Here is an 18,664-nt window from a genome sequence, read left to right on the forward strand (position 1 = left end):
GGGCATGGTTTGAGTGGAGGAAAAAATGTTAGTGTGTGAAAACTGAGAAGTGACAGACAGGGTGTGTTGAGGATGGTAAACTAAATTCAAATACTCTGCAAATGGCCAGGGTTTTGAAAGGAAATTGGGCTTTTAATGTTCAGTAAGAGCTGTTGTGGTGTTAAAAAGCTACAAGTGGTTATTGCCTGAATATTTGACTCGTTAACGCCTTTTAAGAACAGGGACTGTTTAAAGAAAATTAATTCCTGGTGCAGGGCTGCTCTTGCAGGGGGCAGAATTCTCTGGGATTATTTTTTGATGCTGTCCAGGACAGGGAAGCTTTCAGATATGCTCAAGTTTCTGTCCCTTGGGGTGGAGATACACCATCAGTAAAGGCCACAGCCCATGACATGGAACAGGGTTGCATTTTTGAAGCAGATTAGTTTAAGGTTTGTCTTTCACTCTCTTCCCCCCCCTCTTAGGCATGATCAGTTTACCCCATGGCATAGTAAAAAGATTGGCTGCTGTAGGGCTGCTCCTTTTCCCTGGGCTTGGGGCTGCACTGGATTTCTCTCCCCTTCGTTTTGCTTTTTAGCTTGAAGCTGTTCTCATAAGATGTGTTTTAACACACACAATTTTCCACATTTCTCATTCTCCTCCTCCCAAGGCATTGTTCCTTTGTGGCAGCTGACAGGTAGCTGAGCAAGTGCCCAGTGTTTTACAGGGCTTTCCCAGTCAGATGAATATCCAGTGCAGAGCTGGCTTCTTTTTAAGTGTTCAAATAAAAAGCAGAGCCATAAAAATAAATAGCATTTTCATTTTTCTCTTGATGGTTTTGTTTTTGAAGGGGGGGAGCCCTCTTCTGTTCCATGGAAAACCCTGCTGCTTTATGGTGTTATCCTAGAAAGGGTTTTTTTTTTATTTTTTTATTAAGGTGCCTTGGGATTTCAGTGAAATTGGGCCAGTTGGTGGAATTGGCATCATTATCTATGTGAGTGCCTTTGGAGAAAACCTGTTTGCTTAGTTCTTTATGCCAAATTGGTAACCAACTAACACGAAAGGAGCCTGACTGCAGAGCCTCTCTGAGATTTAATCACACCACAGACTGTCTGGAGAACTTTAATTTCACCTTGATATTTCCCTCTCCCTCACTCCCCCGCAGCTTTTCTTTGATTTTTGGAATTGGTACTGTAAACCACAACCCGTGTGTGTGGTACTGGAAATACAAAAGCCTGTAAATAAATGTCCTCAGTGCCTGAGCTCTGCTGAGGGGGTGACATTCAGCACCATCCACCAGAGCAGTCCCTGTTGATATCCCATGTTTGGAATTCAAGGAGAAAGGTATCCAGGGATTCATGTAGCCCAGAGCAGGACAGAGTAATGCAGAATTTTGCCCTGTGAGCTTTTTTTTGATTGTGTTCTGACCATTGGCAGCAATATCTGTACCATGAGTGACTCCTGTGAGAGAGCAGGTTTGGGAACAGTCACTCCTTCCTTGTCAGGATGTAGAGGGAAAGGGAAAATAATCCCTTGGGACACCACAGATGTGACAAACTGAAATGTCCTTGTGTGATTTGGGGCTGATTTGGGGTAGATACATTAATTTTACCCATGGCCTGGGGACCTTATGGCTCAGCTTGGTGATGAGGGGATGTGTTTGAATTCAGCAGCACTAAATTTTGGAAGTTTTGTTTCTGAACAGATGAGTGAGAAATTCCCTTGACCTGTTAGGTTTTCATCTTAATAGAAGGTTTAGAAGTGTTTACCAACACAGGAATTGTGTATGTATCTAGGGCAAGGGAGACTGTTTCTAGGAATTTAGGAATGAATTGTGTTGCATAAATCAAGAATTTCAGCTGCTTGCCTCCAGGGCTTCTGGGATTGTCAAACTGTTGAGGCTTTAGTGTTTATACATTTACAAAAAGAAAATTGAATGTGGTTTTTTGAGCATGGTTTTGCATCAAGGTTGTTTATGGGTAAAAGCCATCATCCATCCTCCTTGTGATTCCCGGAGAGAGCAGAGAAATGGATGGATAAGGATATCCCTGTCCTGGGCTGATCCCCAGTGTGGGCAGCAGGAAAGGAGAGGGGGATTCTGCCCCTCTGCCCTGCCCAGGTGAGACCCCACCTGCAGAGCTGCCCCTGGCTGTGGGGACCCCAGCATGGGAAGGATGTGGAGCTGCTGGAGTGAGAGCAGAGGAGGAGATGCTGCCAGGGCTGGAGCCCCTCTGCTCTGGAGCCAGGCTGGGAGAGCTGGGGGTGCTCACCTGGAGAGGAGAAGGCTCTAGGAAGAGCTCAGAGCCCCTGCCAGGGCCTAAAGGGGCTCCAGGAGAGCTGGAGAGGGACTGGGGACAAGGGATGGAGGGACACAGGGAATGGCTTCCACTGTCAGAGGGCAGGGTTGGATGGGATATTGGGCAGGAATTGTTCCCTGGGAGGGTGGGCAGGCCCTGGCACAGGGTGCCCAGAGCAGCTGTGGCTGCCCCTGGATCCCTGGCAGTGCCCAAGGCCAGGCTGGACAGGGCTTGGAGCAGCCTGGGACAGTGGGAGGTGTCCCTGCCCACGGCAGGGGGTGACACTGGGTGGGCTTTAAGATCCCTTCCAGCCCAAAACATTTTGTACTCAGGGTTGTGAACAGAAAAGATGAGCAGCTTCCATCAGAATGGCTTTGGATTAAATACTTGGCACTATTTTTTGTACTGAGCTCAAAGTCCAGCTAGTTCTAATTGAGGCCCCTGGTCTCAGCAAATGAGCCTTGACTCTGCCTTTGTGTGTCTGGGGAAGAAAATAAACCTAGTGAAATAAAAACCATTATCAGATACAGAGGGATGAATAAACCTTCATTAGGATTTGAGCCAGTTGGTTTAGATGGGATTAGAAGAAATTTTGGATTTGATGGAAGAGGTGGGGTTTTTTAGGGGGAAAATATCCCCCAGAGGCAAAGCCAAATAGCAAAGCCTATGTCAGCAAAAGCCTTTGAAGTCCTTCAGAACATTATTACTTGCTTGAACTATAAAATCTGAAACTGTCCCTGTGTGGAGCTCAGGGGAACCCAAACTTTCTTTGCTGAGAACAGTTGTAAAAAGATAATAGGAACACTGAAGACAAAATTAAATTCAGGACTCCAAATCTATATACAAGTCTGTAAGATGTTGTCATTGATCCTTGCTAGAGTTTCTGTGCAGTTTAGATTTGGAAACAGTTTTAACAAGAGCTTTGCACATCTCAGCTCCTCTCCAGCACCCAGTGTTTGGGTGCATGTAAATAAAGCCATAATGCCCTGGCTTGTGGGGCCTCACCTGAAACTCCAAGTCAAGCAGATCTAATAAAGCTGACTTGAAGCCAATGGCTGGTTTTAATGCTGCAGCTCACAGTGGTGCTGTAAAGTGAAATGCCTGAGACTCTTTATTAGTGATTTCGTGCAGCTGAGCCTCGCTCAGTGGGGTTTTACAAGGGATTGGCATGTGAGTTTGGGGCTGTAAGAAAAGGCTGGGTTAGGGACCCGGTGGAAATTCAGGCTTGTAAAGCAGCAGGGTTCGCTGTAATTTGATTGAAAAAAAATCAGGATAGGATAGGATCTTTATTCTCCCTGAAAGTTGAAAAGGCTGTCAAAATTTTATGTAGCTCCCCCCCCTTTTCTTTTGTTTTACTGTCTTTATAAAATGCTTTTAAGACCTTGAAACTTGAAAGCTCTGTGCAATATTGTCTGTTTTGGCAGACTGCAAGGTGTGTGTTTATTTTTGATTTTTCTTTTGGAAAGCAAGGCGAAAGCTGGCCTGGTTTGGCTGTGCTTCCCTGTGCGTGTGCTCAGGCTGTCCCTGTCAGGAAAGTGCTGCTGTTTGGGGAGGGCAGAGGTTCTGCCTGGGGAGCTCCACTCCTGCACACAGCTGCTCTTTTGGTGTGTCAGCACAAAGCTGCCTTGGGGTTTGTTGGGGTTTTTTGTATTCTTGGAGCAATAACACAGATATTTATCCTACTTTCAAATCAAATTGAGAGCAAATTCCTAATGGTTTGGCTTTGGGATTGCCTCTTTTTGGTGCTTTTGAAGTTGCTGAGTGTCCCTGTAGGGACAGGAGCACTCAGCACTGACTCCAGGGTGCTGTGTGCTGCTGGAGAAGCCTCAGTGCTGGGTCTGTATTTCAGGCTGTTATTGTTGCCCTGTGCAGGTTGTGTCCTTTGTCAGAGGATGGAAGGGGATTGTCTCCCTCTGCCACTTTGCACTGAGATCTCTGGGTGGTTAAGAACATTCACTTTGCTGCATTTGGATATTCCTATTTGAGCACTGCTCTTCTCTGTAGGTCTCAAATCTTAAAAACACTTGCAGGTTACTCAGGTCACCCCTTCTTTCATCATACTAAACATTCTTTATGTGTGTGACTATGGAAAAAATGGCAAATAAATAAAAAGAGATGGTCCTGGGAGAGTTTGTGTCCATGGGAGGCTTGGATTCTTGGCATAATCTGGGGACTGAAACAAACATTAGATGCGTAATTGTAACTTACTGAAAATGATGTCAGTCTCAGAAGGTTCTTTTAATCTTTTTAGAAACAGAGCACAATTGATTGCTGCTTTCACCAGTCGTGGCTTTCATTGGTTACGTCTGTTTTTTTAAATTAAGAATTACAGAGGGAAAAAAAAAGCTACTTAAGTTGGCTCTTACCTCTTGAATCTTTAATTCTGAGCCCACAATTGATTGTGATGAAGCTGTTCTCTCTGGAATGGGCAGCAACTTGAGGCTGCTTGAAAAACTTAATAATTCATTCCTATTTATGCATACTGTAATACAATAGGTTATAAATCACTAATGTCATACCCCTAATCAGGCATTGTCAGTGGGACTTCAGAGATATGGTGCTGTGATCTGAGAGGGTTTCTTAGCTACAAATATGAAAATAAATTCGTATTTTTGCTCTATGCTCAAAATTCTCTCTTAATTGTTTTCTTGCTGCTTTCCCTGTCAGAATTTTCCAGTCACTGACATTTCAGGTTGACAGTGTGGCCACTAAATTGGTGTCCACATTATGTGGAGTTTTAGTGGAGAATAAACTCAGTTATTTCCTGAAGAACCCACACAAAACAAGCCTTTTATTAAAGGTCTGGGGTTTTATACACTCAGGTGTATAAAGTGTGAACAAATACATTTGTTTGAGTAAGACTTCCATCTTACTACAGGCCTGTATTAATTTACATGTTTATATTTCAGATAGTATTTAATATTTCATATGAAATCCATTTTTTCCTCATACATTTATGAGAAATCCATATATAAACATTGATTTCCAGGTCAGCAGGACGTGGAAGGTCCTTGCAGAAGACGAAGTGTTGTGGTACCGGCTGTGCCAGGAGGAGGGGTACCTGTTGGACATGAGCATCTCCGACCATTCCTGCTGGAAGCTCGTCCTCAAAAACTGCAGAGCCAGGGACCACATGCTGAAATCCAACTGGAAGGTGAGAGGGAATTTCCTTGGAGGCATCCAGGTGGTGGCAAAAAGGGAACCTAGTTTGAGCAAGCGGGAGAGGGGAGTTGGTGTTGTGTTTTGCAGCTCCTGTTTTCCAGCTGAAAGCTGATGGGGGGTTTTGGGGCTAGATGTGTGTTCTGTCAGCAGCAGTAGCAAAGCTGGGAGTTCCCCAGCAGGGATTTTGGTGGATGAAGGAGTGGAACACCAAACCTGTGTCCTCTCTGCAGAACCGCGTGGGTGCCGTGAGCCAGCTGCGCTACGAGCCCGGCCGCGTCCTGTGCGACGTCCACTGCTGCGACGGCGTGGTCATGGCTGGGTGAGCACCGTGTGGGCAGGGGCTGCGCCCGCAGCAGGGGCTGCAGGGCCCCTGTGCCTGTAACAGGGGCTGCAGGGCCCCCTGTGCCTGTAACAGGGGCTGCAGGGCCCCCTGCACCTTGCGTGGGGTGTGTAACGCCCACTGCACCTTGCGTGGGGTGTGTAACGCCCACTGCACCTTGCGTGGGGTGTGTAACGCCCACTGCACCTTGCGTGGGGTGTGTAACGCCCACTGCACCTTTCAGAGTGTCTGTAATACCCACTCCACCTTTTACAGTGTGTGTAATGCCCACCCCATCTTCTGTAGAGTGTGTAATCCCCACTCCATCTTCTGTAGTGTGTAACACTCACTCCATCTTCTGTTGGGTGTGTAATATCCACTCCATCTCCTGTAAAGTGCCCCACTCCAGCTTTTATAGGGTGTGTAATGCCCACTCCATCTCCTGTAGAGTGTGTAGTGCCCCACTCCATCTTCTATAGAGTGTATAATATTCACTCCATGTTTACCAGAGTGTGTAATCTCCACTCCACCTACAACAGTGTGTAGTGCCCACTCCATCCTTACCAGATTGTGTAATGTCCACTCCATCTTTTGTAGGGTGTGTAATTCGCACTCTACCAGGCTGTGTAATGCCCACTCCACCTTTTATAGAGTGTGTAATGCTTACTCCACCTTTTATAGAGTGTGCAGTGCTCACTCCATCCTTAACAGAGTGTGTAAAGCTTGCTCCATCCTTACCACGCTGTGTAATACTCACTCCACCTCTACTAGGCTGTGTAATGCCCACTCCATCTTTACCAGTCTGTGTAAGGCTCACTCCACCTTCACCATCTGAAATCTCAGGTGCTTCTTTTAATCAATTCAAAAGCAACTGTTGTTTGAAGCACAAGAATGGATTCACCTGCAGTTCCTGAGGCAGGCTATCCTTAAGTGACTGATGAGGATGATTATCTGCAATTTACCCCAGCAGTTCAATTTTTTATGGAACTGTTCAGAAGTTGTCTCATGTACAAGTAGTCCCTGTAAAAACTCAGGTGTTTTCTGATGAACTCCACCTGTTGTTTTGCTGTGGAAGCACTCAGAGTGTATTAAATATCTTACACATCTACTGAAAAAATCCCCTTTTTAAATGTTTTTCCATAAAAATGTCTTAATCACAAGGATATCTTGTCACAGCACAAAAATAACTTTAGAAGGACTGTTACTTTTCTCCATTCTTACTTAAAAGGTAACCTGGGAGGAAAATAACCCACTCAGAATAAACTCAAACTTCTCTTTTCCTAATACAGAAGTTTTCTGGACCTTGGTTTAATGTTAGCTATTCATGTGGTTTATACTCTTAAATACAATTTTAACAGCCTGACAAATTTTTAGAAGAGGTTACAGTGATTCTATCAGTAAGTGTGAGGCTTTGCTGTGTTCTGTTTGGATTTCACATGTTCAGTAATTAGTAACCCTCCAGAAATCACATGGGTAAATAAAAATTATGATATCCTGGGGAGCTGGGACATTGTCCTTGACATACCAGAGTTCAATATTGTGTGGTAGCACTTCATGTTAATGATGTGGGATTAGAGAAAACTAAAATACTAAAATACTTTAAAAATCACAGACTGGTTTTAAGAAAGATGCCTGGAAAATTCTTAATTCTTGGAAATGCTTTTGAATGCTCTTGGGCAACTGAGAGCAGGACTCTAAACTATCAGACAGCAAACCCAGTTGTCTCCATGCTGCTGCCAAAACCTCCATCTCTTCTTTTCCTTCATTTTCTCTATTGTATTTATATCCAAAGATGCAGTAGATAGGAGTTAAGCAGATTAAATTGCATTTCTGAAGTATTAACAAACAAAGGTTTTGAATTCTGCATATTAAACTCAAATAGTCCGTATTGGCTTGTGTATTACAGAAGTTGAGTTCTGACATTTGCACACACCCTTTTCATACTGGTTCTCCAGTTCCTCCTGATTCTCGTGGTGAATTTACATCAGGAGTGTGGTACAATTAAATAATTCAGGTTCCTAAAAATTAGTGAGCAGGTAAGAGACCACCGAGGGAAATCTGCATGTGTGTATCCTGTAGAAAAAGTGATGTTCACTTAAATGACTTCCCAGTAACTTCTCTGAAAAATGAATTATCTCTTTATGAAGCTGTCACCATATATTTGATAAAACAGCATGAGGAAATTAGAATTCAGCTGTTTGGATTTACCTGGTTAGTAAATGAAAAGTTTAGAGTATTAGAACACAAAAATTATGTTAGGTGCTTTGCTACTGCTTGTCCTGCACTCTGCTTTGTCTCTTAATTCAGTAAATGGTAAATATCAAACAAGGGAGACTTCAAGTTATAACTAAAACTTCCAAGGGTATCAGCAAATTGTGCAGGGAAATACTTTGTGTGCATTTGGTAAGTATTTAGGATATTGAGGAATTTGTTGGGGTTTTGTTGTTTGCTGTGTTTTTATTTTTTAAATCCAACCATAACCCTCCCCTGTCTCTTCCAGCTTATAAAATTGTACTTAATGGCACTGTGCTTTCAAATTTGTCATAAAAGTGTAATGAATCTGGTGATCAATAGCAAACTGTTGCGTTCTTTCAGTACTGAAGAAGTAATTTAATAGCTGAGGTTTACAAAGTCAATTCTGCTCTCAGTATAAATACCAATGATCTGTTACATTTAATGATTCTCTCTCCCGTTTCACAAACATTTGTGTGCTCAGCTTTGCATGGGAATAATCAGTGATTACAGAGGGACCTGTGTGTCTGAGCTAGGCTGGTGTGATCTTGCAGGCCCTGATGCTGCTAATCCACAATTGTGAGGCATTTCCCAAGGTTTTTCTGTCCAGTGGCTTGGGCTATCACCCTTCTTGTGTCTCAGGTTGTTGCACTGGACTGCTGCTCAGTTTGTAGCAGGTTTTTTGAGCAGAATTCCCTCAGCCACTCCTGGTGCTCCAGCCCTTCCCTGGACACGCTCCAGCCCCTCAAGGTCCTTTTTGTCCTCAGGGGCCCAGGACTGGGCAGAGGATTGGAGGTGGCCCAGGGGTGCCCAGTGCTTTGCCCTGGGACACCCCTGGTGCCCTTGGCCCTCTTGCACAGCTGGGCACAGCTGGGCTGGTGTGCAGCTGCTGCCAGCAGCACGCCCAGGGCTTGTCCACCTTGTGCAGCCTTTGGCATTCCCTGGGTGGTGGTGCACAGGGCAGCAGCCAGCACTTTGCCCTGCTGGTGTTCTGTTCCAGACCTTTGCCTGGCACTGAGGTGAGGCTGCCAGGCCGGCATTTCCCTGGATCCTCCTGCCAGCCCAGCTCCTAGGTCAGCATCGTGGTTGTTGGATTCAGTCCCCTGGGTGAGGAGGGTCCCTGACCTCCCTGCTGGGAAGGTCTGGGTGAGCTCTGCCCTGCTCCCACAGCACCCTGGGGTGGATCCCACCTCCCCCTGGAATTGTGTGTCCTAAGTGCTGCAGCAGGATGCCAACCATTTCCCCTTGGATCGTGGGGGCTTCATTCTGCTCCCTGTCCCCGTTTTCCAGCCTGGGTACCCTGAGGACAAGGCCTTAATTCCCTCAGCCTTTTCCTCATCTTTTGTCACTGTTTCTCCCTGATCCAATAAGGATGGAGATTCTCCTTAGCAATCCTTTTGTTGCTGATTGTATTTATAGAAACATCTTTAATTCTTTTTCTGGCAGCAGCCAGATTCAGTTCTAGTTGGACTGAGAGAAGTTCTAGTTGGAGAGGGCAGGAATGCTGGGGTCAGTGTGTTTGGGAATCTGGGAGCAAGCCTGGAATCACTGATTGGAACCTGTGCTGTGCTAGGTGTGATCTTGTCATCTTCACTGTCCTGCTTCAAACCCTGCTGCAAAGTGGAATCATTTTTATTTTAGTTGCTGTAGAGTTTTTAGTCTTTCTGAAAGGGAATTTATACAGGTTGTGGGCAGGGTGACTTAAACCAGCAGCTGTGGGTGTGATTTATAGAGGCACAGTTTGAACTGGTTCAGGAGCAGCTCTTTATTAATGTGGGGAGGAAGCAAAGGTACACTACACAGAGAAGTGCCCCTGTTCCATGCACTCTCCTCTCCTCCCCACGCTGCTGCCCAGGCTGAAGCCAGGAGATGGCAGAATATCAAGGATTGATTAAGTGCAACCTGAGCTGGGAGCCGAAGGTGGCTGCGAGCAGCTCCCCTTTGTGCGAGCCTGACATCAGATAATTCAATCTGGCCTGCACGCAGAGCTTCTTGTGTTTGTCATTAAAATTTCATCCCGGTGGTTACGAGCCTTGTTTTCTGGGTCAGCCCCTGAATCCCTTTTCATTTGAGCCAGTGGTGTTTGTGGTTACCTCACTCCCAATCAATGCTGTATTCGCCAGCCTTTCTACAGTTACACGTCTCGAAGGATCTTCTCTAGAGGGATGATGTTCTCCCCCTCACCCTCGATTCAAATGGAGTTTCAGCCCTAAGTCAGAGCTTACTTAAAGCAATTATATAGCTGCTTGCTTGGCTTTTAGAAATTCCTACTGGTGATGAGGCTCGCTGTGCCTAATGCTGTCATTTACTGTGCAGAATGCCTGGATTGCTTCACTTTCTCTTACTAAAATCTGGATTTATCTGGGGTTTTTTAAGCAAATGCATGTTCACACAGTAAAATTGCTATTTTTTTTTCTTTTTTTCTTTTCTTTTTTTGGCAGCATAGTCAGGAGTTGGGTCCTCCTGGACAGAGTGATCTCAGAACATGCATCTGGTCCTTGTTTGACCTTGTCATTCCAGAGTGTCCCGTGGTGTGACATGCCCATGGGCTGGTGCTGCCTGACTGGCTCTGAAATACTCACCTGTGGCTGTTCCTGAGCCCTGTGCTGAACTTGCCTTGTGCTGGTGGTGCCCATCTCACCTCACAGCTCACCCCTAAAACCACACCAAGCTGGCTGTGAGGGGATCTGGGAATTCTTTAATGCTTGCAGAAAAAGTTCTGTGGCTTCACTGCTGTTGCTGGTGGCTCTGAAAATAAACAGAAGAGGCCCAGAGTCAGAGCAGCCTTTCCAGGACCCAGAACTATAAAGTACAATTTTTCCTTTCTTTTTTCTTCAGTTTTCCATGACTGAGTGGTAGCCTGCTAGTGAGGAGCTTGGCCACAAACTGATTTAGCAGATGCTGTGAGGAGCACCCTGCATCTCTTACAGACTGGAAAATCAGCCCTGGGCTTTCTTGAAATTTTACTTTCAGATGTTTTCCTCCCTCCCCACTAAGTACTACCAGCTTTCCTTGAGATTTGAGGAGTAAGGACTGGTGAGATTCATCTGCTGATTGCCTTAAACCAACAGATTCACATTTCCTCCCTTTTCAGGGTGGCACAGGTGGTGTTCCCCAAGTGATGCTTGATAAAGGAAATGAGAAGCTAAGGAGGAACTTAAATATCCTGTGTGATTCGTTAGGGGAATCTGGACATTTATTTCTCATGCTGAAATGATTTTATACAGTTGTCTCCATTCCGGTGAGTCCTGTGGGAGCACTCACAAACAATTTGACCTTTCAGTTTAAGTCATTTTGAGCCAACACCTACACAAGGTAGCTGCACCTTTACGGTGAGTTCCTTTGTTCTGTTCCATCACCTCCCACTCCACTTTGCTCCTGCTCAAAGGTGACCTGCAAATGACTTTTTGAAGTGGGCTTACCACTCTCTTTAGTTTCATAATGATGTGTGAAACTAGCCCGAAAGGCTTGAAAACGCTTTCCTGCACTTTTTAAAACTTCATGTCAACTTTCATCTAATTTGGATTTTTTGCTATAGGGCTTGTGGGTTATTCTCAGGGTATTTATTATTAGCTCTTGCATCTTAATTCAGTGCACAGACCTGAGGAAACCAAAATATTAATTAGTCATGAAAATGAATCAAAGTTAACAAACTGAAGACTTGAAACAGCCTCAATAAACCCCTGCCTTGTTTAATTGCCTAAATTTCACTTACATGATGGCACAACTTTCACAGGTTTCTCCCTCCCCTCCCTGTGACTGCGAGCCAAGATGTCAAACAAAGCAGAAGGTGAAAATAATTGCTTTTTTCTTCAACCTTCCCCAGACCTTTTGTGCTCTCTTCACTCATCCTCGTTATTGTTAGGGAGCAGTGTCAGGGCCCCTTTTTTCCACATGAGGAGGCTGAACACGGGAATGACATCATGAGTTCAGAGGGTTGGGTGACAGATGACCAGGGGCTTAGGTAAGGTTGTGTTCGTGACAGCCAGGTTGGCTGTTCTGTCAGCTCCTGAGAAAAAGCCTTTCAGGTGAAAGCACGAGTAGAAGCCTGATCTGACCCTTTGTGGGAGCTGCTTTTCCAGCCTGCCTGGCCCTGGAGCTCTGGGTTTACCTGTGGGTTGTGCTGCTGCAGGGATGTGCTCAGGGATGCCTTCAGTGTCTCAGGCACAGGCAGTAATTTTGAGCTTGTAAATCCTGATTTTCTACAAAGGTCAGACAAACCCATCCTTCTTTCTACTAAACTTGAAGATTTCATGTTTCCCCTTTGGGCTGTCACCATCAGTGCCTGCAGTTCAGGTGGTGCCTCTGCTCTGTGCTGCTTGCAGCGTGCTGCAGTTTGAGTTCCTCCAGACGAGCAAACAGATCAATTGCCAGCATGCTCAAATGGTGTTTTCTCACCTCTGTCTGCAACTGGAGCCGTTGTTTTATCTGTGCTTTGTCCTTTGTGACATAATCGGGCTGATGGAGCAGAGCCTTCCCAAATTACATCATAATTCCTCCTGAGTTCTTATAGAAAAGATTTTTTTTCCTGTATGCACAGTAATTTGTTTCCTTGGTAGAGCTGCTGCTTTAATTAATGGGCCTGGGCTGATGCAAGCCACTGGAACCTTGAGCTAAGGGATGGGAGGTCTTTTGCCTTAAAAATCAAATTACTAGAAACAGTTTGGCTTTTTCTAATTGCTACTTTTATAAATGTTCATTAAAATGTTTTCCTTACAGTACAACCCTTTGGCTTGTTTCTGTTCCCTTGGTATGACATTTGCATGCACTTAATATAGAAGGTGAGGCAGAAGCAGTGAGGATGGTGAAATGTTAATTTTGTTACAGATAACAGTGCTAAGCTGCAGAACTACACACTCCAGCAGCTTAACCCACTTTCTCAAGGGATAATTTCCTAAATAAAGCCCTAAAAATGAAGGTAGAAGCTCTCGGCAGCTCCATTTCTGTGAGGGGTCCACAGATGGGCGTGGGTTGGTAAATTGGGAAGTCAGGTTCTCAGCAGAAGAGTTTGGGAACTGATCATGAGGATGCTCAGAATGGATTTCCTACATGCTAAATCTAAAAGTGCTTCCAGATCCATTTTGGGACACATTAGTCACATTTTTCATAGCTGCACTCGTATATCAAGCAACCCAAAAGAACATTTGGATGAAATCAAGAAGATTAATTTTCTGCTCTACATTCTCTACCAGCATTAGGATTGTTTCAAACTCTGGTTTTGGTTTACCCCCATCTGTTTTTCCTTGTGTTTTATGGTGTAGCTTTCTGCTATGTAATAGAATTTTTTCTCTTCCCTGTTCCATTTGTGTTTTATTTTTGGCTATTGTGTTCTATTTATATTCCTTTTTTGCCGTGTGAAGTAGCTCTTTTCTGCTACTATTAGTTTTTCCTGAATCCTTTCCTTAAGAAATCCCTCAGCCAAGCTACCTGTTGGTTAGAGTTGGCAAAATCAATGTATCCAAATACCTGGGAGAATTGGAGCTTTTACCTCTTCCAGTCTTGGAGGCACCTCACCCTGTGGTAGATGTTTCTAAGCAGTCCATCGTTCATCCCTCACTTCAGAGGAGTACACAGAAGGTGCTAGAATCCCTTTGATTCCAGTATTTTTAATTGTGATTGGGGTGCCTCCCAAATGCCGTGGTTCTGCTGGAGAGGTGTTTTGAAATTGGACACTGAGTTACTGCTGTCTAACGTGAGCCTTGGACAGGAGATGAAGCTCAGGAGCAATTTGAACCAGCTTGAAGGTGTTTGGGCTTGGGTTTGCATCTTTAATTGGGCCTTATTCTTGAGCCTGCTGAGGGGGGCACTGGCTGATACCTTAATTAAACACATGAAGGACTGGAGAGTTGCTTTTGGTGGAATAAGGATGAAAGCTCTGAGGTGCTTGTTGGAGCAAGACAATGAAAAATACTCATTATTTTACTTGCTTATCAACAGGCATCCATTTAAACAGAGACTGTTACTGCAGCAAAATTCCTACTGACTTCAATAAAATGCACTGACATTGTGAGGACTTCATAATCTTTTGAGTATTAACAGATGGTCACTGACTGCCTGAAACAAAGTTGTTGGGTTGTTTTTTTTATTTGGTTTGTTGATCACCACAGGTATCTGGAAACGGAACAGACTTTGCCTTCTGGAAATCAGACCTGACTGTGAAACAAAGGGGGTTCTTTCTCCTTCCTTTTCCTTGCTACACACTCTTTAGAGAAAATATGGAAAATGTAAACTGGTTTCTGGTGTGTTTTATCAGAAATCTTTGGTGACCAGCCCATCTTGGTGCGACGAGCTTGCCCTGGAGGGCTGTGCTTGAGGCAGCACCAAAAGTGAGTGCCACCAGCATCCTGTGTGAACAGAAACCCAGCAAGGGTCTTGTTGACCCCGTGCTTTGAAGTGAAATTCTGCAGTGCCAGCAGTACCCCAGCCATAAAGGAAAGCAGTTTGTCTTTGCTGCTGCCATGGACTGAATGAGCAGAGTCTCAACTGTTTGGAAAATGTTCCTGTTAACAGTTTTTCTTTTGTGTATTTGTCAGTTTATATATTAGTTGCAGTTGTACTTTGCACAAACACTAATTAGACAGCCATCAACACTCAGGGCCAAAGGCTTACTAACAATGCAACTGTGATAGCAGTGTCTTAATTGGTTGAGTATAATTGTCATTAGGCAACCATAAAGACATCTGGGGCTCTGGAGAGAGATCAGCCTCCCCCTCCTCTTCTTCCCCAAATTTGTTCTGGCTATTGCTATGCAGCACAGTGGAGCTTTTTCAGATGAGATTCTGTGTTTTGACCAGTTTCCTGATGTTTTTCTCCTTATGAAATCGTCTGCCTCTTCAGCACCACTTCATTAGAGCTGTGCCCAGCCTCCAGCTCTGCTTCCTCCCACATGTGCTCTGCACTCCACCACCTGCTTCCCAGGCATTCAGCGTGGGGCAGCAGCAGCTTTTAACCCCAGCTCCTGTTCTCACTCGTGTGAGAGGGCACAAGCAACATGTTCATCTCATTAGGGCATTACTGCCAGTAAGAAGTAGTCACAATGCTTTTGGTTAGTGAGTAGGTATTTTTATTGTATATGAAATTAATGTTTCCCAGTTTTTCTATGTCATATGCATTCCACCTATTGTTGCTCCATTTCAGCAAGGTTTTGATGCATCTCTGTAAAGCTTAAGCTGAATCTCCAGGCTAACTTTTACAGCTGGATCCATATCTGGCCAGAATTACAGGATGGGCTGATTTAGGAGAAGTATGTTTAGAAAAATACAGCTTCTCTTTTCTCCTGCTGCTGCTTCTCGTGTGTCTATACTGAAATATCCTGAAGAACAGGGACAAAGTGGAATGTGAGTCCATCAAAGGAGCTGAGTTATTTGGGTGGAGAGGCTCTGTTGATCATCAGAGAAGGAGAAATGTGTTTGTGAGTAGAGGGAGCTGGGAGCCAGGTGTGGTGTGGATGGAAGGAATCAGGGAAGGGGTTCCAGGAGAGGGGCAAATCAGCCTTGTGAGCAACAGGCTTCTTGTTGTTATACTCAGGAGAGCAAGACTTTGGACAGCCTTTCTAAATGAAATGAAGCAGGTGTGGTCTCTAATGTGGGTTATTTTAGGGTTTGGGGTTGGGTTGTTGGCTCTGCTCAGTGCAAGTGGTATCAGGTGTTGGAGTATTTACCTGCCACTGCAACAATCAGCTCATGGCACCCATCAGGGAAAACAGCAGCAGCTGAATGCTCTTGGTGTCAGAGCAAATAGGATGTGATCGTTGTTGTATTAAACAGAAAGGGAGTTTTCAGTTGGGTTGGATGTTTTTTCACTCCAGCAGAAGGCTCAGTGGGTATTTCATTGCCATCTTGGTAAAAAAATCAGTGGGTTTGGAGTGCTGGGCTTGTTCTTGGGCAGGACTTGCATCTGGGGTTATTTCATTGAGGGATCCAAATGAAATTTTCAGGGCAAAATGTAAAAGTTGTGGTGGGAAATGAATAGAAATCTTGAAATTATCTAGAAATAGTGCACTGTGTTCCTCTCTCCAGCCATCTCTATTGATAGGGCAGGTTTTCCAATTATCTGCAATAAAGCAGCCTTTTTATTTTTTTTACAGCAAGGCAGTGCTTTAATAGTTTAAAAGCCTTTTGTTGTGGCTACAAATTGAAAGTGTGGTGCTTTTTACAACAGCATTAAATATTTTTTTTTCCTTCTGAATTGGATTCATCTGTGTTTGAAATTCTTCCAGTTCAGTCCTGGAACTGGAAGGGGTGCTGCAGGCCCAGTGCACCCTGGAAATGGGCAATGGAGGAGCTGGTTTATAGCTCCTGTTTCCCCAGGCTGGTTCCCTGCCCAGACCTGGAGATCCACTCACATTCCCACCACGGTCCTGTGGGACATCTCTCCCAATCCTTCAGCTCTGCTGTGTGGGACTGCACTGGGAAGGGTGGGAATGGTGAGAAATGGGGGAGGAGGGATACAGGAAGCCTTGGGAACCTTCCTAAGGAACACAGAATTTGTGTCAAAATGATTTCAAACCAATGGCCAGAAGTGTTTGGTGGTGCTGCTCCAGTGTGAGCTTGGCTTAGAGGTGGTTCTGGTGGTTCTTCGTGAACAAAGAATGGTTCAGACTAAATTTTGACTTGATTGAATTCTGAGATAAAATTAATTTAAGGGTTTACTGTGGTCCTGTGATGTTGGATCTCTGATTCCAGGATTGCAGTTGCTGCATTGTTGGTTTTGGTGGATCCCTTGTGTTCCAGGCTTTGTAGGGAAACCAGATGCAGTGTGCCCTGAGAATTATCCAGCCCTGGGTCTCTTCTCTTCTCCTGCCATTTTCTCCATCTCTCAGTCTTTCTTTTTATGTGTCCAGCCTGGACTGTGTGAGAGCTACACTAGGAGGAGATGCTGTTCTTCCTTGTTTATTTAGAGATGAAAACAAATATTTTTTTACTGAGTTCTGTCCAGTCTACCAGTGTTTTATGTCTCCCCTGAAACTCACTTTTCAGTGACAAGAGAGTTTTGGCTTCCCTTGGGAGGAATCTGCTGCTCTTGGCAGTCAGGAGAAGCTCGAAAACATGACCCCAACCAACCCTAACATAAGGAAACAAAAATCAGCTCAAAATCAAAATGCTTGCAAAACACTGTGTGCCTCTCGTTGAAGGGGAGTGCAGCAGATCTGTGCAATCACCTGTCCTGTTGTGGTTTATCTCCAGATTTTGAAGCAAAATGAGCCCTTTCCAATTTGCAGACTGAAGAGATTTGTTGTGATCTGATCCATGCTCTGTGTCCAATCCAATGTGAAACGTTTTGCTTTGGGGATGCTTCTTTCTTGGTCTGTTCTTCTTAAATTGTGCTGCTGTAAATTATAAATGAAAGCAAGATTCAGAGGGCTTTGGGCCTCGTTTGCAGAGGGAGGGAAGGGGGGAGTGTCCCACCCTGTTCTCTCATTTCCCTGGGTGTTCCCCTGTAAGGAGCAGCAGAGGAGGCAGGTGACAGGGACACGGTTCCATCTCTTCCTGATCAGTGCAGGGAATTAATGTGCATCTCTCTGCCTGACAGGTTTCACCACCCCCCTGGGCACTTTAATTCCTTCTGTAAATTGGAGCCTTTTCACCAGGAGATGTTGGGAGTGATCTGCTCCCAGTACCAGGAGCCCTGGGCATGGCACTGTGCAGAGAACTGGGAAACCTGAGTGCAACTCCCACATCTCCTAAACTTTCCTTTCCTTCTTTTTCTGTGGAATTAACTGGGTTTTTTCCTCATAAGCACAGCACAGCACAGCCAGATTCCCAACCACCAGAGCGCTGAGGCTTGTTTGAATCACTCTTACATAATACTTCCCCCCAAAAAATCAGGATGTGACAACAAAGGTGACAGAGCAGGAAGCACCTTTGATTTTCCAAAAGAATCCAAGTGTCAGCTGTGCCAGAGGAAGACATCTGACTGTTAATTATCACAGTTTTGTCTTAACTGGCCTTAAATAATTATTGAACTGTGGTCTTTGGCCAGTTGTAGAAGCTTCTCTGCTTTTTCTGTGATTTTTTTTCCTTCGATAGTCTCTTGTGTGGGCATAGATGGTCCAGAGCAGTTTATCTGTTGTTTGCTGTGTAACAACTTTCTTTCATTCAGATATATTCTATATTCAATATTATCTGAAAGGTTTACTTCCGTTTCTTTATTTCCTCATTGGCAAACTGCTATTAAACTACACTTTTTGTGATATCTTAGTGAGCCTGCTGCAAAAAAGGAACCACTGCCTTAATTCTAATAACAACACTTAGTTGAATTAATTAATTAATTAGTCTTCAGAGATACAAGTAAATTGATCTGTTGAGACATGAAGGAATTTCTTCTACCAAAAGAGATTTCTTCCCATGAAGAGCAGTAGGTTGGGTGGGTGCTTGTATGGACATAGATAAATGCTCTGGTTTAACACAGCCACCAGTCTTGAAAGAACCAGTTTGAAGTTTTGCCATGATGTAGTTTAGGCTTGTTCTTGATTTCCTTTTTCCTCTTGAGCCTGGCTCTCCTTGTGTGTTAGTTGCAAAGTGAATATTGATAGTGGTAGCTCAGTTGTGTGGGTCACAGAATCACAGAATGAACTGGGTCGGAAAAGACCTTGGAGAACATCAAGTCCAACCTGTGACCCAACAGCTCCTCATCAACTAAACCACGGCACTGAGTGCCACATCCAGTCCTTTTTTAA

General features: G+C 44.6%; 1 protein-coding gene across 1 annotated transcript in view; it reads left to right on the forward strand.

The window, feature by feature from the left end:
- The window catches only part of FBXW8 (F-box and WD repeat domain containing 8), a 52,790-nt gene that overhangs the window by 5,244 nt on the left and 28,882 nt on the right, over nt 1-18,664 (forward strand). Inside the window, exons 3-4 of the mRNA XM_063415753.1 lie at nt 5,263-5,427; nt 5,666-5,754. Coding sequence (XP_063271823.1) covers nt 5,263-5,427; nt 5,666-5,754 — 254 coding nt within the window. The remainder of the gene's footprint in view (nt 1-5,262; nt 5,428-5,665; nt 5,755-18,664) is intronic.

Source organism: Prinia subflava, chromosome 19 (assembly GCF_021018805.1).
Source record: "Prinia subflava isolate CZ2003 ecotype Zambia chromosome 19, Cam_Psub_1.2, whole genome shotgun sequence".
NCBI classification, from domain to species: domain Eukaryota; kingdom Metazoa; phylum Chordata; class Aves; order Passeriformes; family Cisticolidae; genus Prinia; species Prinia subflava.